This window comes from Acanthaster planci, linkage group LG04 (assembly GCF_054643075.1).
Source record: "Acanthaster planci isolate LZ-2023a linkage group LG04, COTS_SCS, whole genome shotgun sequence".
Taxonomy (NCBI): Eukaryota; Metazoa; Echinodermata; class Asteroidea; order Valvatida; family Acanthasteridae; genus Acanthaster; species Acanthaster planci.
This window is the reverse complement of record NC_141780.1, coordinates 872,661-900,056: the sequence shown is the minus strand read 5'-3', so window position 1 is coordinate 900,056 and position 27,396 is coordinate 872,661. Positions and strand designations below refer to the sequence as shown.

Below are 27,396 nucleotides of genomic sequence, written 5' to 3'. Positions count from 1 at the left end.
TTTTTTTTCTTTTTACAAAGAACAGAAGAGTAGGAAAAATGTATTGGGTACATTTATTTATTAAATATTAGCACCGAATCCCAAAGAAAACAACACCAGCAAATAAAGGCATTTTCTCCACATATCATATTGAATGAGCCCGAAGACGCATTCGCTTTTGGATTTCCCCCGACACCAAAAGCTGGATACGCCGCTGCCATGGAGGAATAAAACAATCCTCCATGATCAACCAAACTGTGTGGAAATTCTGAAATCTCCCCCACAAATTCCGAATGCTGAACCATGAGCTGGCTACACGTCTTGTGGATTCATCAAGTCCAACACTCGCCGTACCGACCGAAGATTGCTGTATAGCAATGTCCGAATTGACGTGGCTACGGCTTGAAATTACACGCGAGTCTAAGACAGTAGCAGCAGCTACTTCTCATAGAGTCAAGTGCATATAGTTCAAATACAGCCCAGTTATCGCCGAAAGACATCTCCACGCTAAAAGGCAAAAGAATCACTCTGTGATATCGTTTCGTGTGAGACGACTGCAGCAAGACTAGCGGATAGCTACGGGCAAAGCATCAAACCAACTTGACCTCGTTGACATAGTGAACACATGTAAACCCGCATAACAAAATTGATTGAAAAATTCTGAAAAGCAACAAATTCATGAAATGTACGGGGAGTCCCAGTCGGCGCAGCCCAGATCCGTGAAAGAGCTGAATAGCTTGACCGATGAAGCGTGTAGGCACAAAAACTCTATTATGATTTGAGTGTCCCAAAACATGACGTCATGCCTTTCATAAACTATTCACAATAGTGACCCGTTGGAGAGCAGACGCCACATATGCCATTTGTATGCTTGGCAGAACGGTGGCAGTGCGCCATTGGGGACTGTTTATTCTGGGTTTGTCAGGTTGGCCCGCTACTTGTTTGAGTTAGGACAACACGTTGCTGACTGTGTAGTTCTGTAGACTACCACAGATGAAAGCCATTCGTGCCTGTGAGCATGGAGGAAGGAACACATGTGTGAGTGAGTCAGTCGCTGGACAAAAAATACTATGATGGTCTCCAGGAGTAACGTACACTGTCCCCCAACAAACTAGAAGTATTCTTATGTGCAGGATTAATGTCTTGCAGTTGAAAACCCTGGTGGAGACTATGGAATTAGGAAACAATGTGTCTCTTTACCCATGATTACCAACAATTGGAGCAGCTCACGGCCTGTAGGTACGCATTTGACGCTGACCATCACATGGAAACCACCTGAACAACGCGAGTTTGACCTTAAACTTCTCAACAAAACCAAGTTACACGGGATTAACTCCTACAGGTAAAGGGGTCCAGTAACCGGTTAGTGGAAGGTTTAGACCAAAGGCCACACGGGGTAGGGTTAGACCTATTCTCCATGTTTATTCGATGAACTTTGACAATGGAGAGTTTTTCGGCGACAGAGGAAGCGTATCTGGTGTCCCTTGACGGAGACAACTCGACCGTGGATCCGTACAAAATCGATATCGCCCCGTACTTCGTGGTTCTCAACACCGTGTATTACGCTATCCTTGGCCCAGTGGCTATCACCGGGAACATCCTTTCGGTGTTAGTTACTCAACGAATACTGAGTTACCGTAAAAGCATTCCAGACATGCTGACGGGGTGCTTGGCTGCCATCGACTTACTCTGTGTGATATCCACACATACTCCGTCCGTAATCTCTCTAGCCAGGGGTCAGTGGACAGGTGGATCTCCCATCTGTTCTTACCAGTACTTCATGGCATGGTCCTGTCTCAAAACCTCCTTCTTTATCATCATTTTGCTAACTGTGGACCGGTATCTTGCTTTAGTCAAACCTTTCTACTATCGAGCTAAGGTCACGCCCCGGCAAATGAAGATTGCATTGGCGTGTTTGACTGTCTTCAGTTTTGCCGGCACCTCTGTCACTATCATCTGGTTTTCCGACGAAATCAGCCTCCTGCCAAATTGGTATCTTTGCATGAACACTTGGGGAAAAGGTAACGAGTACTACAGCTATATCTTGGCCTTTTACGGAATGACTTTCATCGTTGGTGTTATCCTCTTCAACGTGTGTAACACAGGAATTGTCTGCTCTTTGATAAGACACAGTAAGAAGGGCCAACGGATGAAGCTTCGAGTTCTCTCAGCGGCGCAATACCAGCGAGAGAGACGAGTCGCTAAGGTTATTGAGACCTTGTCTGTCGTGTTCATGCTGTTCTGGATGCCTTATTTGGTAAGTCTGTGTCGAGGATAGCACTTGACGCACTCAGCATCACTATCAAGGACATGTAGAGCTTGAAATAAGAGTATACGCAGAAAACCAGGGCTCACGACATGGGGAATAGCTTTGGTGGTAGATCTCAACTGTTGAATCTCACCCTGTTATGAGCCAGTGGGTAAGGTTTTCCAACTATTAGTTACATAAAGCTCCGACTGTAATTTGAAGCTTTCTGTCAACCACCACGTGAATACATATACGACGCACTGACCTGGTATGCAATGACCTGGGCTGGAAAGTTGAAAAAGATGCAGTAACATCAGCCTTTTCAGAAGTCGTTTCATTCCTTCTCTCACCAAAGTATTTGCGCCAATTTATTCACTTTGTAAACTCTGTCTTTCGTATAACACTTCCCGGTATCGGAGAACTTCATGTTCTGAAATACATTCATGGAAAACTTTTGGGGAATTGTGCTAACTCTGTATCGAATGGGTTTAGTTTCGAGTCATTTTCATTGAAGAAAAGAATGAAATTCTCATAAGGCTATCAAGCAGCTAGGTCAGTTTCCCATTATATATTTTCAATGCATTCTTGCAATAATGCCTATCACGAAGGGTTTTTATGAAAACTAATGACTCATGCATTTTCGGTCGAGCTGTGAGCGTCCACAAACATGATTAATTTCAACACAGCGGACTCCGACAACTCAAAAATACATTCTTACCAACGCTTCACAAGAAGTGTCATCAAATATACGGAGTAACTCAGGAGGCTCTCACATCTATTATAAGAATGGCGATTTCACAGTCAGATTCTTGCAGTAAGGGGAAATTTTTCCCGAAGAGTGAAGACTGAAATATCTTTCTTTTCGTGATCGGTCGCAGGCAAACAAGATTGCGGCCTCCTGGTTCCATAAACTTTTAGATGTTCACCATGCTATTTTAGGTTTTATTGCCAATTTCGATAAGGTGAGTTTGCATTTCATGGTCCAAAGCACCGTGGGAGGAGGAAGGCTGATATGCACCCTTTCTGTTCTTTTCATTTACATGTATTGTGCAAAATCAGCCAAGTGAGACAGTAATTGCCATAATGTGTATACGTGATTTTGCAAACTGACAAAGCACTAGGCTGATGCTGTCAAAAGAACGTGTGGAAAGTCACTCCGTTACTTGAGGGGTAACATGTCAGAAAAAGGAATGTTGCTCAAAGAAATGGGTTAATATTCTCGATGATTGGTTTCTAATATATGAGCACGTAGGTTTGAAGGCATGATGTTTTCAAATAACTTTGGCCAAGCCGCGCAAATGTGTCTCATTTTGAAATCAAAGACAACATTCCAAATGACTGCAGGATTAAAGTCAAGATCGGAATTGCATAACACGTGCCAGCGTCTTTTTCATGAGAAGGAAACAAGGGCGGATTCAGAACCATATTTTCGGTTGGGATTGTTTTCTTCTTGTGTTCTGGGTGGGCAGAAATTGGATTTATTTATAGAACATTTTACGGCCTTTCTAAGCGTCAAAGGCACATTTTGTGGCTTTTCAAAACAGGTTGGTTCCTTGGGGGAGGGGGAAATACCCCTTCCCCCCCTCCGTCCATAAAGGAACTCGCATCTGAACAGTTGTCACGAGTCGGAGGTACTGGTACGGTACTCTTTCTGTACAGGGGGTTATAACTGTATTTCACGACTACTACATTAACATATTAACGAGAAGAAATTCTGGCCACCTGTGCCTTGTATGGATTATATTACAAAAAATAGGCGCTGCACACTGCATGAAAGTTGCGACGTAGAAAGTTTCCTATCGAGAATGGGCGCACTAATGATACCATTAAGACATACATGCCGGTGAACAGTGTAATTAAAAGATGGCATGATTAAAGGATGACGTGGAACCTTAATTAAAAAGTCTATCAATTTCGCATATCTTTAATACATTGAAATATATTATTTTTAATACATTGCACATGTATAATATACATGTAATTTACCACATGATAGTCATCGGTTTGATTTTGGTGCTATGAAATTGAGGTCCAAGGCTAACTACGACTATAATAATGTGTACAGGCCTTACATGGAACCCCACAAGTAATATCCGTACCCCTGTGTAGAATGTAAAGGGTGTCGCATTTGTTGATATGGGGCAATTATTGATACAAAGATTTGATTGGGCGAATTATGAAACCTGGTTGCATGTAAGTGTTCTATTAATGACAGTGACAGACGGAACAAACATGGAGCAATATCGATTCTCTTCGAGATTGTTGACATAAGGGTCCGGCGAGTGGCGACATTTAGACAGGCGACATTGTGTCTGTGATTTTAGAAATTCATCTCGACAATTTACAGCATGGTCTCTAATGTTAGGCAGTGACGTAAATTTGTGCTGGGAGCTGGGGGTGGTGTTTGGGGGTGATTTACCCGACCATGGTAGTTTGAAAGCGGTGGGAGGGGGAGCTGACATCATATCGCACGGGGGGGGGGCGATGTTCATGATGCCGATGTACATCAGTGCTTTATATTCCTGCCAAACCCTACATTAAAACAGCGTATTTATGGCTTTTTAAATTATTGGTCTCCATTTATGGTGATTTTGAACACATTTTGGTTGATGACAAGACCTACAAATTCTTCACAATCAACCTCAACTTTTTCTTACCACGAGAAAGTGGAGGGGGATAATTCAATAGCCTTCCCTGGTCAGTAAGTGGTGGGATATATACCTCCACCCTTCGGGATTAACCGCTGTTTCCAAGTCTCCTTAGGGACTCTATATTTAATGCATTTGTGCAAGCACAGGACACGCACTTGATGTCTGTTTTTAGATGGCTTTTCTAAGCAAATGGGGAATTTTTAATTTTCATTCCCTTTCATGTCATTTTTTTTCTGTTTTGCTTTTGCCCCCCCCCCTTGTCGCGACGTCCACACAATAGTCCACTGAATGATGGCGAGTCCATTGACGTAATACGGCGCTGTATAAATGCCATTAACATCTCTAACCGTACTTCTACATCAAACCCTCAATCAGCCAAGCGTCGATATAATTAGTTAATTGATATGAATTAATTGAATCCCCCGATATGCTGGATGGGGAACTAAGATTGGTTAACGGAATTCACTCAAGGCTTTTGTTCGGCCGGAAATCACTCCGCTGAACTTTTCTTAGTTCGGGTAAGTTTGGCTAAAATAAAGCTTTGCTCCCTGCCCCCTTCTACATGTATTATGAAAAAATAAATTTATATTATTAACCCCCGGAGGGCTTTTTATTGATAGAGATAAAACATTGTGTAATTAATGTTTATATTACTCCACTTAAAATGGGAAACAAAGCCATTGAGTTTACGAAGACACTATGGTGTGGCTTGATATTTTCTGAATTACATGTAGCTGCCCCTGCCGGCAAGATATACATTATCCCTATAATGTCCCGATTCACAAGAAATTTTTTGTCGATAAACCTTCTTTAATTCTCCAAAACGCCTCTGCTGTGAACAAAAATTCTTTTTCTCTGACATTTGATGATTCGATAACTATCATACTGGTTTTGTATTCAACCTTTGAATCGGTTTTGCAGGATATAGGAGTGAGGTTCAAAACCCTCAATATTAGGCCTAGTTTTCATCCCTTTGTTAACCTTGAGCACGAGTTAATACATTCCAACTGCGTCTAAAATGCGTTGACATAGAATTGTCTTAAAAAGCCCGGGCTTCAACCTTTATTGTTCAAATCATCGTTCAGGTCAGCTTATTGAGTGAACGAAAGCAAACCAAACCTAAATGATGACGGTAAAAATGATGAATCTCAAAGGAAAGTGCAGGTCAAATTTTGAATAGAGCTTTTTTTATATGAATGGGAGTACATTGGACTTATCCTTTATGTCGCAAATAAATGCTTTCTAGCTGTCGAGTAATTCATCATGTCGACCAGAAAAGCATTTTCTGAACTTGTCTCATTAGCCAAGCTCCCGTTGACAAACATTGACAAGGAACACAAGGGGATAGTTTCCTACCCTCCATTACTTGACCTCTTTGTAAAATGTTGCATGGATGGTATGATAAATGACAAGTTAGGCCAAGTGAAGAATAAACATAGGATCTTGATTTCAAAAAACAAAGAGAAGGCGGGGCTGTTTTCCTTTTTTTATTTCACTTTCGACACGGCCTTCTTTCTTTTTAAATTTTCAACATTCATCAAGGCTTATGCTGTTCAAAGGCACAAAACGTAAGCAATATGTTGGACATGAGAATTAAATATTTATATTCAAAGTGGTTTATAAATTTTTATAAAGGTCTCTAGTGCTAATTCACAAGACTTTGACAACCTACTCGCTTCCATTAGCGCGTGGGCTAGATGAAGACGTCCGTGGAAAACGTAACCCGGTCGACGTTTCACGATGTTTAAAGTGACATGCACTGCAGATTTCATTCTCACAAGTGCCTAAGTTTCTGATGGGTTGGTTTATTGACTGAACATGTTTGATTTTTTCATTTCATATTTCGGTTTGCATGTATACAAAATAAAGCCAGGCGGCCTCCAAAAAGGAAGAGGGCGGGAACGCTAAAAGTTGATTTTTTTTACTTCGCCTCAAAAGACATCTGGAATTAAACCCATCCTCGTTTTCTTCTCGTAACCATGGTAATCAGTTCCTTCAGAGATTCTCTCGTGGCCCCGCCCCCATACTGGAAGTTTAATGACAGAATAGGATAATTCTTTCCCGATCAAATGACGGATAAATCTTATGTTGAAAAGGAGTATTAATGTTTGCTGCATTTGGTTTCATCTGTACTTTGCTAAATTAAAAGGCTTTTAGCGAAAAGGTATATTAATGGATCCGTCAATTCCAATGAAGAATTCATTGGAAGAACAAACCTGAGGTAACAGGATTATAGTCTGAATTCAATTCAAACAAATCGTTGAAAGGTTCTTGTTTGACGGCTGCTAAATATGTAGCTCCATCAAAGAACAGGAAATGCTTAATTGATAATATATCGTCGTTCTTTAAATTTGTATGTTGACTTCGAAACATAAATGAACTCAAAATACACGTTTTTCATAAAGCAAAATATTTTAAAGAAATCGCACGAATCCTCATGCTTTACACACACGCACTTATTCACGTTTGAACGTGTACATAGCAAAGGTTCAAAGCGCAAAGCGCGCGCAGAGCATTATTACCATGTAGTTGCATTGATGCAATCCTGCCATTTCACCAGCCATTCTGTATGAATATATTCGATTTTTGGTTTTCGCCAGGTGTTCATAATCCTTCACCAGTACAACCTATTCTACAGTGAATTCGCTGAGGACCTCGCCATTCGTGTTTTGTTTGCCAACACTCTTCTGAACCCGGTGGTATACGGTCTGTTCAACCGAACCTACCGCAAAGCTTACGTTTATTTCATCAGGAAGTTGCTCTACTACGCCCTCTGTGGGAAGATCAAGAAGCCAAAAGGTGAGCGAACTAGAATGCTTCCGTCTACATCATCATTTTTTGACTTCCAAAAATCCTTCAACTATTTATTAAAGATACAAGAAATCGTTCAACTCAGACCATTTTATTTTGTGTTGTTTTCAAATAATATCAAAGGGACTGACTTATCGGAGGCGAGTTTTCCAAGTCTCTGAATTATATCCTAGATCTGTCTGTAGTTGTTTTAATATCAACATGACCGTCGCGCGTGCAGAGATAATTGTGACGCTCAAACAAACCCTGTATTGTTTGTTATACGATTAGTATCCTCTTGATTAGGATAATACTTAAACTTGCCAGCTTTAGTGATCAAGTTTGGAGCTTAAGTCGATATGCTGACTTGTGTTTCTCTACCCGGCTCTGACTCCATGCATGGAAGAACTCCCTCTTGCGTGGTGAACATGCAAGAATAGAAAATCGAGCCCTGGAAGTTACTACGTATATATACCTGTACTACAATTCTCTCTCTCCTTACATGTTGACCCATCTGTTCCATTTTGTTCAGTTTGGACAGGTAGTGAACATTCCATAGGAAGAGGATCAGCCAAACGAGTCAAAAACAGCCCCGGTATAAACTCTCAATCGGTCCATGGTATGGACCATTTATTGGAATGTGACTTGCTTTAATCTCGATGTAGTTCAGTTCTGTTAACATTTGATCGTGTTTCTGTGGACATCTTGCTGCTGTTGCATTCATTTAGCTCTTGATTTAGTATGAGTACTTGCCCCCTCTAGTTGCACGGTTGTTGATCAGTTGATATTAATGCACTGTTAATTTTAACAAAGAGCTTGGTCCAGTCCATGTTAGCCCTGACCTGCTCCACCAACCAAGCCCATCCCAGCCTAGCCTAACCATTCGCACAACCAAACTTATATCAACCCGACAAACAGCAACCAACCCAACCCCATAAACCCAATGCAACCTAGTTAAACCAAATGCAGGGCAACCCAGTTCACCCCACAACATAGTGTGCACCCAGTTCGATCCAACACAGCCGGGCCCATACTATCCAGAGCTACCACCGTGCAGCACCTTATAACTACGACCATTGCTTGTCGCACCTGCACGAACTTGTGATTATATATATATACTTTTCCTTTATTTCCCCTTTTCACCCAAGCCGTTTTCCTCTGCGAAGCTCTGTCTTAGTAATGCTTTTTTTTCTTTTCTTTTCTTTTCTTCTTTTTTTTTGGTTAGAATTGCGCAGTCTTCGGCATCATTTCTCAACTTTGAACCTTCTATGTTTTTTATTTTTAAATATATTGAAAGCGTTTTGAAAACCAATTCACTGTCGTGATTCTAAACATAATACGGTAACTTGTCAACGCTCTCACAGAATCATGTTTAAAGGCTGTATTTTACCCTCATAATTCCAGCGGTTTAAAGGAGAAAAGATCTCTGATGTTGCTGGTCTATATTTGAATGCATTAACTTTTGTTTGCATTTGGCAACATGCATTGAACCATTTTACAGTTGAGTTTGTCAACACAAATACTTTTATTCCCGTTTCTTTTCCAGTTCAGAAGCTTTCTAGGAAAGTATTCGCGAACATATGCCTGAAATGTGCTCATTCATTTGACGATATGATAGACAGTATTTTAAAAAATGCAGTTTGGGCGACGCTGATGGAGCATAAACCTTGAACACTGAAAGACAACCAATGCTTCATACGTTAATTTTACCGCAATATTTTCCCAGGACGGTTGGTCACGAATACTTCGGGAATGAATTTTCCCTTTTGTCGTTAGATCAGATAATCATAGACCAGTGACCTGACAGAAGAAATATCTTTTGTAAGGTATATGAGCCTTTGTAAACTACATCGTCATGTTTCATTGTCATGCATTCTTTCAGCAACTACATGCTACCTGTCCTATACCCACCTGTTCTTTTGGTTGCAAACTGTCACTGACGTAATACATGCATTTCACATTCAGCAAACGGAATTTCTTATTTTGTTTCCGAGGAAATCTATCACGTGACCTGACGTCATGTGTAAAAATTAAATTTGTTGAAGCTGTTTGCACATGAATTCCTGCTGGCTTCAAAGGATTAGATATCGTCCCTGGAGGAGTCTCAGTAAGACGCACTTGACGTTCTAATTCTCGCCACTGAGAGTCGAGATGCAAATTCATTTAAATCATAAGTCTTTTTTACCATTCTATATTAGAGCGAAAAATTTACTACCTTCGGAGGTCTTACCTGCAACGTCGATACGCAAGGAAGACACATTCACACGGAAAACGAGGTCAACCTGAGGACACAACGCAGGAAGTAAGCCTCAGTGAGTTTGGAATAAATGGCAACACACCGCAGGACATCGACATTACACCTGCACATAGCATGGATGAACTCTCCGTAAGCAATCTCCGTAACTGTGACTTCGACAACACTGGCTTCACTCTGAATTCCCAAGAGGATCTCATAGGAGCAAATGAGGACTCAAGGACTAGTAATGTGGGGATTTTTACAATAAGCAACCGAGAGAATCTGGAAGAAAGGTTGAACTGTAAGGTTACCAAATCGAAGAGTCACTCTAATGGTAGGATAGTTGGCATGGAGACGGTGACATCCCTGGAGCTGGAAACCACGCCAGCATACAATGATGCCGGTACTGAGTCAACCTGGCTTTGACAATGTTTTGTACATGACCACGTTAGCTATAACTCCTTCGCTGTCACACCCTTAAAACGTGAAGTGAAATTCTGCTCGAAAAGGTCGGATGAAATGGATGCATTCTTTGTAAAAAGGCTACGTTGTCGAATTTACTCCCTGTGGTAATTTCATGTTGAGTTACATCTGCCGAGTGTTATGGTTTTGTAGGATGCTTAAACGTGGATTCCAAATATACCCAGAAACAAAATAAGGAGTAATTTGCTTTGTTCAAGTAGCAGTGACTTTATTTCCATAAAGATAATCGTCAGAGATTTAACTTTCTGATTCACTTGATTTCAATATCGTTGCCTTTTTTTTTCTAATGCCTATCCACGAGCTTGTGGTTTGATACTGATAAAAACGTGTGGTAATGCATTGGTTTTGTGTAGCATCTCTGACGATAGTTTCTCACGATATAAAACTGCTCGGGAAATGACAGAAAAGATGGAAGAATTTAAACATGGATCAGTTAACCTCAGAACGTTGGGATATAAACCCAACGCATATCTCCTAATCAAAGTTTTGTTAAGGTGTAAAGGGTAGGGTGAGGAACCTCAGCGTGTCATTGCACACACCACAATTTCAGTGTGGGTTTGTATACCAGAATTCCGAGCAAAGTGATATCAAAATGCTGCCATTGGACTAAGCTTCGCAGAACCTACAGCGTACACCATAATTTTAATTTTGCGAGCTTAAAAGATAATAATACCTCTGATGTAACCATGCGATCGTGTCAATCTGCCCGTTCTTTGGGCGTACATTAAAGGAAAAATAATAAAATCCTACTGAAAAGGATTTGGGAAGTCATCATTATACGAGGGGTCATTACTGTTTAGTTGGAAAACGGAAAAACTTAAGATACTTATTAAAGGATGTTGCAAACGTTTATACTATCTGTGGACCTTATTTTTATGAGATTAGTTTAAAAGACATCTCTGACAAAAATTTATTTATTGAGAATTTTTACTTAAAAATTTGTAATTATTTTAACTTCGGTTGATCTACATTTCTTTCCATTGTGTCATTGCTGTGAGATATGTTTAGGACCAATTTTAACCAGAGTTTATTCAGTCCCGTGTTAGCATCTGATTTTTATTTATATGAGCATTCTTTTTTAAAGGTTTTGAACAAAAAGTTAGTTTGACAAGTGCGGGTGCTTTTATTGTCTTGCTCATTATATGTACATGTCTTATTTTTCATTTACAAATAAGTAACAATTCAATCAACTCAAAGAAACGTGATTACTTTAACCAGAGAGATGAAATGGAAAATTTTACCAGTTTGAACTGTAATTGTTAATCATCCACTTAAATCTCCAGCCCCCTAAAATCGAACTTTTCTACCATTTCCAAAAGGTCACAGACAAAGTTGTATTTGCCGAGCTCTTTGTGTATGTAAGAACTTAAACACATCCGTCTATACAACACCCTGAGCAAAAGCCAGAGTTGATGTGTTCCTAATGTGTCTATATTTTTGTCACTTTGGACGACTTTGAGATGCCATTGTTGCTCACATGTTTACATGATCATGGTTTGAAATTTGTTACTTTGTCACATTCATCCAAGCTTGGGTTTTATCATTAAAATGAAAAATGGAATAGTGGCTCTGACTGACAGAAAAAAATCCTTTTAAAATTCTTCCGAATAAGTGTCTGTTTTTGAGCATTATTTTCCTTAACAATTTATGGGACCTTTTACTAGCCCATATTTTCATTGTACGTGTATAACTGGTATAGAAGAGGACGGACAGGGAGTTTCTCAACATGAAGAGATCCCAAAATGCACAGTCGAATTTCTAGTACTGTTTCCAGCACACCTGTTGCTGTTGGTGTGCTGCCGAGATTTAACATTTAGTGTGCATGAAGATATTTAGATTGGGCGTTAACTGCGGTTCTTTGGTGCAGTTTTGAACCTCCAACAGTGTTTCGTCCGTCTTTTAATTGGATACACATTGTAATTAAAGAGAAAACTTATTTTTTGTCGTGATTTAGTACACTCTCTAAATCAGGATACATGTAATTAAATCTGACATTTTAGGCCACATATGACTAACCAAGGTCAGCTTGTCATCGGGAAAAAGATGTTTCAGGTTCAATCTGACAACTGAGCTAAACACGAAGACGTTAAGTATGTCAAGACTATTAGATCATCAGCTTTTTCACGTTCTTTCCGGACATTTCATGATGAACAACCGTCATGCATCGAAACCTGGTCTAAACAAAGGGGAATTAAGGATACAATGCCTAACTTTCATAAGCGTGTGCTCCCAACCAACCACATCACCCCACCATCTAATCCATATGCCCATGCACCCATCCAATCTGAACCTTAAAATTTTGGTCGGTGTGAAGTAGAATTCAGACTTCATTTCCATAACGGATTAATGCCTAACTTCCATGTACGTGCATTGACCTATTAAGTTTTAGAGGAATTTGTACATGTCCGCAAATTGAAAAAGAACTTACTTCCTTCAATTAATTGCATTAATCGGTCGGTCGTGATAGATTTTGACAGCAAACGATCCATGGTTTCCATGGTAAAGGATTTGTAGGTCTTGAACCTGAAGGTAGAGGATGATGAGTCAGTTTGGAGATAGTTTGAAAAATAAAACTTGATGGATCTTTAGCAACTTGATATGCCAAGCAGATAAGCTTTTGGCACGTGTTCTGGCATGGTGTCATCCCGTGGACGTGTTTACTTCCACCTGTTGGTGGACTCTGAGTGACATTGATTACCGCTTGTCGTTTCCATTACCAACGACAAGCAGTCACAATCATATCCCAGGCTTTGGAACTGAAATGGGGGAAAATCTACTTGACTCAGTGTTAAGTTTACGCAACCAAGTTTGTTTTTTCTTTCTGCTCTGAATTATATGGGACAACTTTTTTGCAGCAAGAGATTCTGACCGCGCGCAATTTTGCCTGCTATCCTAACGAGTAGGATTAGCAACAAAAAAGTGCTCCTGCTTATTACGGGGTGCTTCGAAGCTATACTCTGTTTCCCTACGGACTTTGTATTGTACAGTTGAGAACACTGTGAACTGTTCGTATTGTCTCTCTTTCAAGACTTCCAGTGAATTAAGTATTGTTTGTAGGTTTGTCAAATGTTTACATTGAAAATCAACAATTCCTTCTTTGATAATTTATTGTCCTAGCAGATCACCGTGAAATCTATTTGCAAACTGTGTCTCATTCTGAAAAGGAATTGATCCCAAAGGCAGGCTTTTAACTGCTGAGCAACGACTGGCGTGTTAAATATTACCATAGTTATTTTTTATTCTATCACAAGCAGTGAGGTAGATGTAGTGCCATGATGTTAAGCCTTAGCCTTAACGGTGCTTTAAGGCTTGATTTTAGGACCCTTGCCTCAGCCTTAAAGCTTGAGGGTCAAAGCCTGGGCCTTAGCCTTTAGGCCTACCCTGAGGATCAAAGCCTTCGCTCATAAGCCTATCTGTCCGAGATTGTACAGTTAGCCACACATGTACATGTAGACTTTGTGTTCCGTTACAGTTGGTAATTACCATTAATATTGTGTACCTCATTTCTTCTGTTATTAGAAAAATCTGTCTCGTTTGTTGAAAGGAAATTGCTAGAATTTCAGTGAGCATATTAAAACAAAAGTAAATGAATGTTTCCTTTTTTTCAGTTTAACCTTTTTTGTTGAACAAGATAACTCTGCGCAGGTGCCTCTTCTGACTCACTGTGTCCAAAGCAACCTATCACGTGGTTTCCTGCTCGTCAACGTTTACTAGCGACGCCAATGGTGGTTGTTGATCGGGTGAAATGCAAAAATGTTACGGAAATGAGTACACTGATCGCATTACAGTCCTCCACTTTTCCGGAGACAGGGGCGGTTTGCGTTTCTTGGTCCTTGCAGTACAGCCCAAGAAAGCGGTCATGTTGCACGGTTAGCTGAAGACCTACGGGAACATGGCTTTGAAGCACTTGAAATCGATTCAAGACGGGGCTTCACTGTTCTTAACCGACAAAGAAGACATTTTAAGGTGAGACCACCGTAGAGTGTGATGTGTCTGCAAGCGTAGTTCAGGTTCCTCGCACACTGCCCATCGCAGGCTGCGGGACACATGTACGTTAGTCATCCAATACGAGGAAACTATATATGAGTGTGTTGCTGTTTCGATATCAGTACTTTTATTCTGTTCAGGATATCTTGGAGATCACCTTGCATTCTGGTGTCGATTAGCTATGAACAAAGCCTTAGACGGTAAATGGATTCAAGTTATAGCCTTACTGCCGACTCACGTATGAATTTATTTCCTTTTGCAAAGTATTTTTTAGCTTTTTTTTTTACTTACGCACTTTTAAAAGAGATTGAATTACCGGGCTGTGCTCAATTCTTCAGTATACTTGACTGGTACAAGCCATTTGTCTCTTTGTATTCAGGGTAAATTTAACCTCTCATTTCAAAAGGAGTTCGTAACACGACCCAAGAACACTGTTCTTGGAGCAGGTTCACACACCACCTCCTCGTTAGGGTTGCACACAAACACACGGAAAAACTCATGAGATTTGATTTTTAAAAAGCCGCAAAAACTATCGAGATGGCTTACAAAGCTGGAGACAATGGAAAGTTTTGCAAAATTAACGCTAACAATTTTCCATGACAGAAATGATTTTTAATGGAAAAGAAGTAAGCCCAATTATCCAAACATTAACTCTCGAAGAATGCACAAGGACGCCGCCATGTTGCATGTTGCTTGCAGCTACAAATAACTAGTAGCGATAACCGGTTGTCCATTCTCGGCGCTCGAGCGGCCGACTCACGAACAACAAATCGAGCTGCTCGCGAACATACGAGAACAAGCCGCCCGAACTCAGCCAAAGTTTCCAAACTGGGACAGTTGGCATGAAAGGACTTTAAGTTCAGAATTCATGACTAATAAGGTACATCGTTATCATACCACACCCGATCTTTCGTTTCTATTTAATTACAATTGAGTGATCTTATAACCTGTTCTAAGAACCCTTTGACGTAGCTTTATTTTCCAAGGACTACAGTAATTGAAAAAGCGCTGTCTAGTCTCGGTTGATAATTTCTTACCATGTTGTGCCACTCATTCTTGGAAATTTTCATAAATTGATACCATAAGGCGTAAAGTCTTGACTTGAGAGTTGTGCAAGCATTTTATTACATCGATAAGAATTTTTAATCCCTAATGTTTATCTTTTGACAGACACGAGACTGAGCGAGACTTGATGGATGTTTCACCATCTTGTGGGTTTGTAGACAAAGATTAAACGGCATCTGTGAGAAGACGCTACTAGAATTCCATCAGCTAGTCTCAGAATGCAGTCTGGCAAACCTCATCTTCGGCGGTCTGTCGTCTGTGTGCTGAGTCAAATGTACTTGTTTTTTATGTTCAGTCGTCTTGCCGCGGCCTGCCCCGTGAGATGTTACTGCCGAGTCGGTGGAGAGGTCAACTGTACCGAGGCCAACATGAGAAGACTACCTTCCTCTGACATGCTGTCAAATACCCACATTCTATACCTCGGTTCCAATTTCATCAGTTCACTGTATGAGGATTACTTTCAGGACCTGTCTGAACTGAGACAGTTACACCTAGCTCAAAACCGAATCTCGCGACTGCCAGACTATGCTTTTCGCCCGCTTGGAAGGCTCGAAGTACTCGATTTACGGTTCAACATGATCACCCAGATATCGGAATATGCATTTGACGGTTTAGTGAGTGTGGTTGAGCTCAATTTAGCGGGAAATCGCATCGAGTCAATCAGTGGTGATGCTTTTGACGGCATGCGGAGCATGGAGGTTTTAAACCTAGGTGACAACAATCTACGGGTCAGCGGGCTACCACAGAACTTGTTCCAGGGAGCACAGAATCTGAAGTGGTTAGACTTAGGAAGTTCGGAACTTAAGACGATGCCTCACGACTTGTTCACCCATGAAAATCGTGCTATTAGTCTTGATATGCCTTCCTTGTTCAATAGTTTGCACAGGTTAGAAATACTCATCATAGAAGGCTGCAAACTACAATACTTGGAACCAAGGTCGTTTGCCGGTACCATCAACTTGATTGATCTACGACTGGGTTTCAACGCTCTCAAAGAAGCCTTACCATTGACTTTGTTCGAGACATCTCCACACCTACGAAGAATTCAGCTACAGAACAACAGTCTAACGCACCTACACGAGAGACTGTTCGATTCCATCGATGACTTGGAATACGTGGAACTTCTTAACAATCCATGGCATTGTAGTTGCGGACTTCTTGGCTTGAGAGCACGTTGGTCAAAGCAGCCGCGTGCCTTTCTTCAGACAGAGTTAGTCTGCCAGTCCCCTGAATTATTTAGTGGCAGGGAGCTATGGGATATTTCCCTTCATGAACTCTACACCTTTTGCGCCTCTGGTATCGAGCACATATCAACCATTACCGCCATACGAGATGACAGGGAAAGTTTACAGTCTCTGGACTGCCCAGTCTATATGGGGACAAAACACATTGTCTGGCTTACTCCAAGCGCGGATTACATCACCTCAGACGTCGAAGTGAGCAACAACAATACGCACCAACACAGACTTCTCGAAAACGGCTCACTTTCGGTCGACAGTATCCAGCTTGGTACCTACATATGTGTTGTCACATTGAGCAACGGGAGCTATCATGTTGGAGGTGTTCAAGTCGACACCGTTCCGCTCAAATCTCCCGGTCCGCCTGAAATCCCCGACGGGAGCAAGTTTCGTGTGCTGTCCGCCTTCATTGTGCTGTTGGTTTTGGGTATCATTATATCAACCGCGTGGGCCACCTGCCGCATTCGTCAACGGAGTCGCCGGAACCGATTTAGTCTTTTGTCCAAGGAACACGCGTTGATAGACATGCGACCGCCGGCAGAAATCAACACGGAGGGGACGGACTACGATTACGACTATGCGTACGCTCATCCCCGTACGCGCATTCATATGACAACGGATGAAAGTGCGTACGCCGTGGGGCGATTGTGGGAGGAACAACAGCTGAACAGTAAGTCACTGGTTCCCCGTATTAGACCTATTTCAAGATCTATGCATGAACGGGGACCTAAGTATTACAATGACTGTGTGCGGCCCGCGGTGCAGCGAACTTCCCATACCATCTCGACTGGTGAAGTCAACGGGTACATCACGCCGAGCCAGATATCAGCATACAAAGTGAGTGTCCGGTCGTGGACGGAACAGGTGAAAGAATTGAAAAGAGCAGGAAGATTAGGCGACTCTCCCTTTAATGGTGTCAGCTCAGAAAAAAACACGATCAGGCCTGATAGTTCCGATACTCGCTACCTTGAGATCATGTAGGCCTAGGCCCTGTCTGTTCGTAAATCTTATGTGTGCCTTTTGTTAGTTCAAATTATTGGAGTCTGATTTGGACACATGGAATGTGATATACAGAGAAATACTTGCTCAAATGGAAGCTGTCTGATAATGAGAAAATTTTGTCCATCTTCCTGAATGCTATGATAGCGTATACATTTCGTATTATCACTCTTGAATGTTTGCGATAAATACACCGGAAATGTTTTTCTCGAGAGGTAAGAAATTGAATCCGACAATAACCAATGAGAAAGCCTTTATAGCACTTTGATTTGTATTCTCTGGTTGTCTTCAGGACAAGCTAACTGATAGAAAATCTCTTCGCAGAATCCCTTTCTTTACCAGAATCATCGTGTCATTGTAAACGTTTGATTTGATTTCTCTCCGCCAAACATTCAAAGACTACTCCCAAATAAACTAGATAGGTTTACTTGCTACCCTCACCACGAAAAGCTTCAAATCTCACTACTCCCAAAGTTTATCACTTTCATTCTAGAGGGGCCTCTTGATGAGGCATAGGCCTGAGTTTGGGAAATGGCAAAATTAGCAAATGAAGTTCTTGCGTTAAAATTACCAAGAACCACCCACAATCATGGTACTTTTTAGCAATGTAAAATACAACTTCCTCCAGTGGTCATATTCGTGTTTGGTTTAAAATTTAACTTGATGATTCAGTGGTGTGGTCAAGGTTGTGGTTGTGATCGAATGATCAGTATTATTTTCCTTCGTCAAAAGGAAGCCAGGCTTTGAAATAAGGAATCAGGTGACTGATGGTAATGGCTTGCTGTTGAATGCCAGGTCTAAGATTGCACTGTGCTGATGAATCGTCTCTTTTGGAAATATTTATTCTTTCGAATAGGAAACGCATACTATGCTTTGGTTGTTTGACAGATTTTACCAAAGCCCAATATTTTCCAGGTCGATGCTTTTAAATTTTTAGTCTTGCATGGGCTTACCGTAATTTCATTCATCCGACCTAGTGTATTTCAAAGTAACTGTGTCGTTTCAGTTGGACCTTGGGCAAACTGAACAGACACAATCAGGGATAGGACTATATGACACGTAAGAAACGGTTGCATTTATAAGATAAGTGGACAGTTTTCATCTCAAATAGAACGGTTACCGGTCCCGTAAAAAGTCCATTATTCAAATCCATTACAAGCTACCCTGTCTTAAGCCCAGTCATAATCCTGTGAGCTGTGACAACAGCATTCGTTTGTCACTGTTGATCCTGTTTCTTGTGACAGGTGAGTATGGCTGGATTCGTGAGTGGACTTGTGTTGGACTCAGTTTTATCTATAACTGTTCAAGCCGTGTTGGAAGATAATACACACAATTATTGGAATTCACACACTCGCTTGATACCATTTTAATCCAGTCCTAAAACCTAGAATCCATACTCACTTTTCCAAGTGGTTAGCCTTCGGTGATCATTTGACTTCTCCCTGCTTAAATCCGTGTTCCTAAGCCATACAATAAATACCTTGTTATCTTCTGTTAAATTTGGTTTGCTTTTTTTGGGGGGGAGGAGGCGTCAAAAATTGAAAAGATCAAAAATGCGAAAACACATGTCAATTCAACGGCAATGTCGTTAAATCACTCATTACACGCAGGCCTACGGAAATCTCGATTAAAGAGGGAACTTGGGCCTAACGCAAGCTGATTGGTCATTTCCTGTCAAATTCACACTGCTTCTTTTGGTGAAAGGTCATGCCAAGTGAGATGACTCTTCAAAAATGTTGCGTGTACAATACATCAGCCGTCAAGAAATGTTATCGGCTGCAAACAACGACAAGTAACCCCCGCTGGAAAGGAAAGCTACAGGCTGTGAGATTTGATAACTTTTCGCTTTTACTTTTTTGGACACGATAAACTGTAGGAAATACAAGTACTTTTCAGATCCACAAAAGCTAGACCAAACCTTATCTGACAAGGTAAATTGAGGCTCACTCCCCGCTGCCTATCAGACCCTACACTGCAAAAACTGTGGTGTTAAAATCAACACTTTTTGGTGTTATTAGATGACCACACCATAGGGTGTTACTTTAATACCAGTGGTGTTACTTCACACACCTACAAGTGTTACAAACCACGGGAGAGTGATAACAGTAACACCAAATTACATCAAAATTTTTAACACCAGTGAAAACTGTTGGTGTAGTCCTCTGAAAACAATTGAGGTGTTAAATTAACACCCCAGTTTTATAGCCTATAGGCCTAAATAAAATGGAGCATTCACGGTACTACATTATGTCGAGAAGAATTACGGGAAAGTGCAAGTTTGCTTTCTTACTATACATTCTTTAAAGGCCGAAACACTTTGCGGCACCGCAATAGGCGACCCTACCTTTTTGTTTCTGCTGACTCAGCAGCAAAATGGTAATTGTTTATACTGAATGCCCAGTTTGTAGCTGTAGTCATGGTTGTGACAACTCCTCACAAGTCTATGTAACGTTAATTTAATTTAAAATCCATTTACCTCAGTTTTAGGACCAAACTGGAAAAAGGGGAGATGACGCAGAAAGCCACAAAATTGTGACGCACAAATTCAGTCCAATTAAGTGACACAGCATGTAATGGAGGTTTAAATATCTATGACGATAGTCAAGTACTTGGGAAGGTCCTGTCTTCGTTTTGAGTGACCCTTCTTCTCCTGGTCACTTGAATATCAGTTAGAGCTGCTGAGACGAAAATGAAAGAATTCCACATTCATAGATCGTCGATTTGCTTGCTGTATTCTTCTTTTATTAAAAGCACAGCTCTTGGTGAACTCGGGGTTACGGTGGTGCAGATCATGTCCTGGAGTTCGTGACGCACACCAGCTACTAATGGCTGTGCTTGATGAAGCCTAATGACGTCATCAGTTCCTCTTCTTATTGGACATTAGGGTCATCCTTGCTCCTATAATGCCTGCTTCTTGCGTCCGTCTGTGCCTTTACCAAACTGTAGGATACATGCATCCAGCCAGTTGTCTTCGTTTTCGTAATGATTTTAGACGTAACTCTCAGAAATCGACATCGAATGTTTTACACAGAATGGTTATTTTATTTTACTTCTATTTCTCTTTGTTCTGTTGCCAGTAATCTTTTTTTCAAGAAAATATTTGATGGGTTTTGTCATTCTAATTCTCAGTTGTCTTGATATGTTTACTTGAAGGAGATGTGTCTTTATCACAAGACCGTGTTCGTCATTACAATCACTGCGTCTGGAGAAGTTTGTCACGCCAGTCATTGTGTATGATCATCCTTCACGATACATTTTACAACAGTCAAGTTTTAACATTTTCGGAGCACTTTGTTTCCTTTCTTTCTTCTCTTGCAGTCCCCATTTTGGGACGGGTTTATGATTATCAAACATCATCACTGGAATGTAAGCGTTTCTAGAGAGAAATTACATATTTTGTTACGGATGGGTCTTTGAAACCCATCTTCTATGTATACTGCCGCTATAGGCAGGCACCTGGAGAGGGTTTTAACTTCATCTTGAGCACGGTAGCCCCCCTTTGTTTCAGCTGATACGCCATCAACTGATGTCGTCGCTTCTCATCCTTTTACTTGTCTCTTTTGCTTGTCTCTTCTATGAGCTATAGTCTGAAGAAGATTCCGCTACTGTTAAAGTCTGGGTGATTTAGTTTGACGAGGCGGTTTGTAGTGGCCTTGTTATTACTGGCAGGCACTTGGGAAGATTCTCTCTTCAACTTGAGGTTAACTCAAAATCTACAATGTTGGAGGGTATTGTTTCGTAAAAAACAACCTTTGGCTAACATCTATCTGCAAGCGTTCAAACGGCGAATCCGCAGGTGATGTGGATGAAATTCACTTTCTGGCTCATTTTTCTCGACAAGTGTTCACGCGACATTTCTGTTTGCTTGATCAACATGTTTCAAATTCTGGCTCACTTTTCTCGACAAGTGTTCAAATGACAGATCTGCTTGTATTGTAGATACAATTCTTCTGGCTCACATCTGTCGACAAGCGTTCACATGACGATTCTGTTTGCTTGATCGACACCTTTCATCTTCTGGCTCACTTTTCTTTGACAATTGTTCACGTGACAATTCTGTTTGCTTGATCAACATGTTTCAAATTCTGGCTCACTTTTCTCGACAAGTGTTCAAATGATAGATCTGCTTGTATTGTAGATACAATTCTTCTGGCTCACATCTGTCGACAAGCGTTCATATGGCGATTCTGTTTGTTTGATCGACATCTTTCATCTTCTGGCTCACTTTTCTTCGACAAGTGTTCAAACGACGGATCTGTTTGCTGGAACCAATTCAATTTCTGTTATCGTTTTTTCCACGACAGACAAAATTATATCGTCTTTTTTTGTGAATGTAACTCTTTGATTCTTTAGGCCAATGACATTACTTTTTCTCTTTAAATCAGTCATGAGCAGTTTATCAATAATTCTCACTGCCTGTGATCGGCGTTTACAGCCCTCCAACTGGTTCCCACGTCAGCCAATGCTGATGCGTTAACAGATCTTGACTGACCATTCTGATTATTTTTGGTTGGTCATTCTTTATTTTCTGTTGCTTAAAAGAATACTCTCTCCTCAACAGCCTGTTAACATTATAGGTCAAGAAAACAAATCACACTTCAGGATTCAACATCTCGACTATAGTGTTTTTTGAAAATCTTAAGGTTATAGGAAAATACAATTACGGGTATAATGGGAAGTCTTCATTTTACAAGATGACTACCATCGCAATGTTTTCAAGAGTGGTTCAGCAAGCACTCGCACAAGTTGCGTACATGTGCTTCGGATATAAATGGTTACTCACGATGCCAGATGGGATCCCAGATCTTGAATCACAACTAATTTACCAGTATTGCCGGGATTTCGGTCAATGATCTGCTGATGCCTCAAGTTATCACTGTTAGCCACGTGGAACAAGTGCGATTATTTCTCATGGGAAATATAGCCGGTAGACAGTTGCAGGCCTAATTAATTGGTCACGAATTCACAATATTCAACCACTTATATTCCTCCTCGGTAAGAAACGATGGATCCTGTGACAAGTGCATGGCGCGGTGTACCAAGCGCTTCAATTCTTTACTACTTCATAGTGCAACGTGAAGAGTAATGCCAATTTCAGAGAATGATGCCGAAAATACCAGTTATGCAGTGTTTTTGCTGACTGTGTTGGTCAGTTTGTCCCCCGTGTAAGACAACATTCGTTGGAATTCATTCATCTCAATTGTCACCTTTTGTTCAATGTGGGTAAAACGACAGGTGTGTGTGTGTATGTTCAGTGTAAAAAATAGAATGACATTTTTCTGTTTATCAATGCAAAGGCCAAAAGAAATTGTTATTTAAAAAAACAATCTCCAGGGTAAAAGCAAATTTTAAAAAACGTGACAGCTGTTTACTGTCCATTTCACTTCAACCCCCCCCCGAAAACCAATTCATCCTCGCGTCTGGTTAGTTTATACTATGAAATTGCCAAACGGGCCGATTTATTCTTGTACAGTAAAAACCTGTGTAAATTTATTGCATAACTATTTAAATGTAAACAGTGCTTTATCACTACGGGATTATATACACGTATGCAGTTCTCATTCTATCCTGTGTATTATTATAAAGCCATCCTTGCATATATATATATATATATAGATGTGTAACAAAACAACATAATATTTTTCCTTAGAATAAAAAAGACGTGAATGACGTGAACATTTTTTGCGATGTTCTGTTTAAAGTCCTTCACTGATGTTATGCAAACTCAGGTAACCTGCGAGTTTGCACTGACCAGAGAAAATCAGAAGCTGTGTGTTCCATAGTCTTCAGGGCTGAAATTATGCGGTGCCGTAGTTGTCTTTTAATTTTCGATCGTGGGTCCCAGAGATTATGTTACATTTTTCATTTGGGGAAAAATAACCTGCAATTCTGGTCGATGTTTAATTTATTTATTCCACCGAAGTTATTATTGCGATGAAAGAAAATGTCTAGAATCCTTTTGACATTGTCCTTGTTTACTAACCTGCCCCAGCTGATTAGCTGGTGATTGCGATTCGGCAGAGAATTTAACTTGTATTTATATTCCATTCAGTGACATTACCTCCTTTAAAAATCCGTTTTCCCTAGTGTGGCATCATTTTGCTTTTTTGCGGGTATTAATTTTATATAATAAAATATTGGGGACGTTATTCGGGACTCCTTCTGCTGATGAATTACTTGTTAATTCCATGAAAAACAAATTAATATGTATTAAATTTTGTGACGGGGCTGGACTGCTAACAATACATGTACACGACAATTTGGTTAGATTTCTTGCGGGCATTCAATTTCAATTCCAATCCAAAAATGGATGGCATATGCAGCTACGTTTTTTTTTCTTTTGGCGAAGAGTTTGGTTATTGTAAGTAGGTATTGTTGTTCCTTTTGGGGGGGGGTACTTCGAGTACTAGCAACTTCTTCAGATGTGGTGAAAGGTTACACATCATTTTGTCCATAACTATATAGGCCTGGATATTTCAGATGTTGCATATAAGAGTCGTAGTAAAATCGAAAGTTCAATCAAACACTAGATTGTTTGGGTTTCATTCTTATGATAATAAAGATATTGGAACCATCGTTATAACTCCAAGTTCTCTCTCACTGTGATTCTTTTTTTTTCCAGATTTTCTCTGATCACACAACAGGTCAACAAAATGCATTGACTAACGCAATTTCTCTTTCCCAATTTCCAACCGCCACCTGGCCGTATCTCCAACGACCGAACAGGTAGCGGTCATTCAGCCGTGTGTTTGATGTAGGAAATCTTTGTCGCCCAAGATCAACACCTTCAAGTTGTCAAGCGGAAAGTGTAATCTCCGGTCAGTCGTTACTAGTCCATTGGCCTTAAGTGGCAGTGAAATTTCCCTGAACACGTGCAGTATGATTCACGAGTTCTGGCGAAAGGGGGGGGGCAACAGGTGCAAAATGGCACCTTCACTTCTGACGGTAAGGATAAAAGTCGTCGGCTTGTCCATTTTGTTTTACAAAATTAGGACCAGTTGTTGGACACAGAGGAGCAACTACCATTGGCCAGAGGCTTGTCATCGAAGGAATTAAAGATAGGTATGGAGGACGAAAAGTGGCCATCTGATTTTCTGCTCTCAGAATAGTTGAAAAGCAGATTTTATGTTTTTGTAACATGCAATTTTCGACTTTCTACTTTTCTGCCACTTTAAAAGCAGAGTGAACATTGTTTGGTATAATGGATTTTTCTATCTTCTTTTTTTCTGCTTCAAGAAAAGCAGATTTTACTTCTTTGTTCGCTGGCGGCCGAAAACTGGCCATCTGCTTTTCTCCTTCGAACAGGCAGAAAGGAGGATCAGACATTATGACAACAACCGTGAATTCTACTTTTCTACTTTTTTGATACTGGAGAAGCAGGTTTGACATAGGCGGCCGAAAAGTGGCCGTTTGCTTTCGGCCTTCCAAGGGCTGTGAATTGCGGGCTTCGACCATTTTCCTTTCTACAAACCAATAATTACAGTCCACCCTATCTTTTAAAATGAAAGATTCACATGTTTTCCTTGGCCCAGGCAAGCTTGTGTGTCTATAGCTGTAAAACTGTACTTCCTTTGAGATGCTGTTTTCTCAGCCTCACAGGGACACTGATACAACCGTATGGGATAGGTCCGCAGAAAGCATATTAAGTATTGGTTTCTATACGTCTTCACTCCCCAGGACGGAAATGGTCGTAACCTACAGGTTCATGACCCCATTCACTGCCCATTGAGGACAGAAGAGCTGATGGCCACTTTTTGTTCTCCCAAGATATTGGGCATCGAAATGTTATTGGCAAAACGGGGGAGCTGGACGCTATATGACTGTAGCGGGCGATATTCGCCGCGCGTTTAAGTACTGGCCATAGTTGTGTGGTACAGGCTACCCACGGTTTGCATTCGTACATTCGCACTGCAAATTACTGAAATATGAGTTCTAAAAATAGAGGGAAATTCAATGACGAATAAACATTCGTAAGCTTAGACCTGAGGATCATTGCCATTAGTATTTTGTTACTATACGATTACTTTCATTTTCGATGCCAAAGCATGGGCGTCGTAAGGGAACAAAAAGCAAAAGAAACAGGGCACGAAAAAGATAAATAGCAATGTATAACCCCAGTAGTCGGGATACTAATGCGTTAAAAAAGCAGAGAGTTTGGTGAAACAAATCACCATTTCACTCCACGTTGATGAATCAAACAGCAAAGTTTGCAGCCCGATTGTTTTCTTTGACCAGGAAAGTTCCCAATTGGCCGGGGTATTTAGTGCATGTGCACGTAAATCGCTGCGTATCATTATATCATTCAATATTTATACTTCTAATATTTCGATTATTAAATTATTATCTTTCAGTTCCGTATTTTGAAAGCTGGATGTAAAGACCAACACAAGCTGCAAAACTGTGTTTGGGACGAATGACCTCGAAAATAACATCTGACACTCAAATTCTAGTCAATTAAAATGTTTGATGAACTTGGGGAGAAAACAGTGAACTTCTCTGATATTATGTGAATGATGTGCATTAGGTTAAACGGTAACTTTCCTCCGCCATCTACTAAAACTATTGTCAGCTGATAATTCCATTTTTCCCTGTCTTTGGACTATAGTAATGACTCTCATCTCACTGACTCAAGCTAGAATCGCGTTAACTGACTCAATGATTCTGACGTCCCAGTAATAATATAATGATTCCAGGCTCAAAGCCGAATCCGAGAGATTGAACCAGATTTGCCCTTATTATTTGCCCTAACTCCCAGTGACTCGAACTGATCGAGCATAAATTTGACTTTGAGTGGACTGGGCTGTACTGGACCACACACTGTAATTCAACTTGACCTTCTCCAACTAATAACTTGATTTGATCCCCTTCCTTGAAATGAAGGGTGTCACAGAATCGTTTGACTATGAGTCCCCTAAGCGGACAGTGTTGTCAGTAACCCAGTGTTATAGAGAGAGAACTGTGTAGAGAGGTCTGTTAGCTGCCTCCTCACCTCACCTACACCGCATTAAAATTCCCATGGCACAAGACACTTTCCTAAAAATTTCTAGCAAAGAATTGCAGAGTGTACAGGAACTTCATGTAAAATGCTCGCTTTGTTGACGGATAGAAAGCTCGTTGTTCAACCACTGCCACGTTGAAATTCGAACTCATCCTGTTTTTATCTGTGTATTATTTCAGTTTACATGAATTGCTGTGCAGTGAACTTTGCCGAGTGAGAAAAGACTTGTGTTTTTAACTTGCTAGTGTACCATCAACATGAATAATGCCGAGGATGACTTTCTCTGCCTTTGATTTGGTTCTGTGGACAAACTTTTGAAATATACGTTTTGAGAGTTATTCCCCCAATAACCTCCGCCATGACGTTATAGCACTTATACGTGCCCCTACAAAATTACATACATGTACAAGCTTACTCAAAAACTAATTTGCATGATGAGCAACATTCCCCCACCTCAACCACATCGCCACCCGTAATAATACAGTAACGCCTCTCTCAGCACGTGCACCACAAGCTGCTTGTCTATAAGAAGCAGTCTTAGCTGTTCTAGTCATCCGAAGGAGACTTTGAGGCCTACTGACACGAGAAGACGAACGAGAATAAGTCGGGAATGGGCCTCGCTTCACGTGTTTGTCACTGCATAAGCAATTCATAGCATGGGCATTGTGGGAGGAGGGAAAGCCTGGAGGGCACTTGATTCCCTCCACACCAACCCCACCCCC

General features: G+C 40.8%; 2 protein-coding genes across 4 annotated transcripts; both read left to right on the top strand.

Annotated features, from left to right (window-relative positions):
• The first annotated feature begins 718 nt into the window (after positions 1–718).
• Positions 719–13,978, top strand: LOC110982115 (C-C chemokine receptor type 5-like). Of its 3 annotated transcripts, none has more exons than XM_022240297.2 (4): positions 719–2,236; positions 7,479–7,677; positions 8,201–8,287; positions 9,867–13,978. In XM_022240297.2, the coding sequence occupies exons 1-4, from the start codon at positions 1,421–1,423 to the stop codon at positions 10,328–10,330; spliced, it is 1,566 nt and encodes a 521-aa protein (XP_022095989.2). In that variant the 5' UTR covers positions 719–1,420; the 3' UTR covers positions 10,331–13,978. The 3 variants fall into 3 exon arrangements, with proteins under 3 accessions (XP_022095989.2, XP_022095990.2, XP_022095992.2); XM_022240298.2 differs by having other exon boundaries at positions 727–2,236; positions 8,201–8,263; XM_022240300.2 differs by lacking the exon at positions 8,201–8,287 and having other exon boundaries at positions 764–2,236.
• A 202-nt stretch (positions 13,979–14,180) lies between these two features.
• On the top strand, positions 14,181–20,137 carry LOC110982072 (uncharacterized). The gene is made up of 2 exons (XM_022240220.2): positions 14,181–14,353; positions 15,545–20,137. Exon 2 carries the CDS (start codon positions 15,658–15,660, stop codon positions 17,656–17,658), a length of 2,001 nt encoding a protein of 666 aa, XP_022095912.2. The 5' UTR covers positions 14,181–14,353; positions 15,545–15,657; the 3' UTR covers positions 17,659–20,137.
• Positions 20,138–27,396: the final 7,259 nt, after the last annotated feature.

Bases quoted from the DNA above. Each gene is read 5' to 3' on its own strand.
- LOC110982115 (XM_022240297.2), top strand. From the start codon at position 1,421: ATGGAGAGTTTTTCGGCGACAGAGGAAGCGTATCTGGTGTCCCTTGAC. The intron at 2,237-7,478 runs GTAAGTCTGTGT...GGTTTTCGCCAG, and splicing joins TGTTCTGGATGCCTTATTTG to GTGTTCATAATCCTTCACCA. The intron at 7,678-8,200 runs GTGAGCGAACTA...CATTTTGTTCAG, and splicing joins GAAGATCAAGAAGCCAAAAG to TTTGGACAGGTAGTGAACAT.
- LOC110982072 (XM_022240220.2), top strand. From the start codon at position 15,658: ATGCAGTCTGGCAAACCTCATCTTCGGCGGTCTGTCGTCTGTGTGCTG.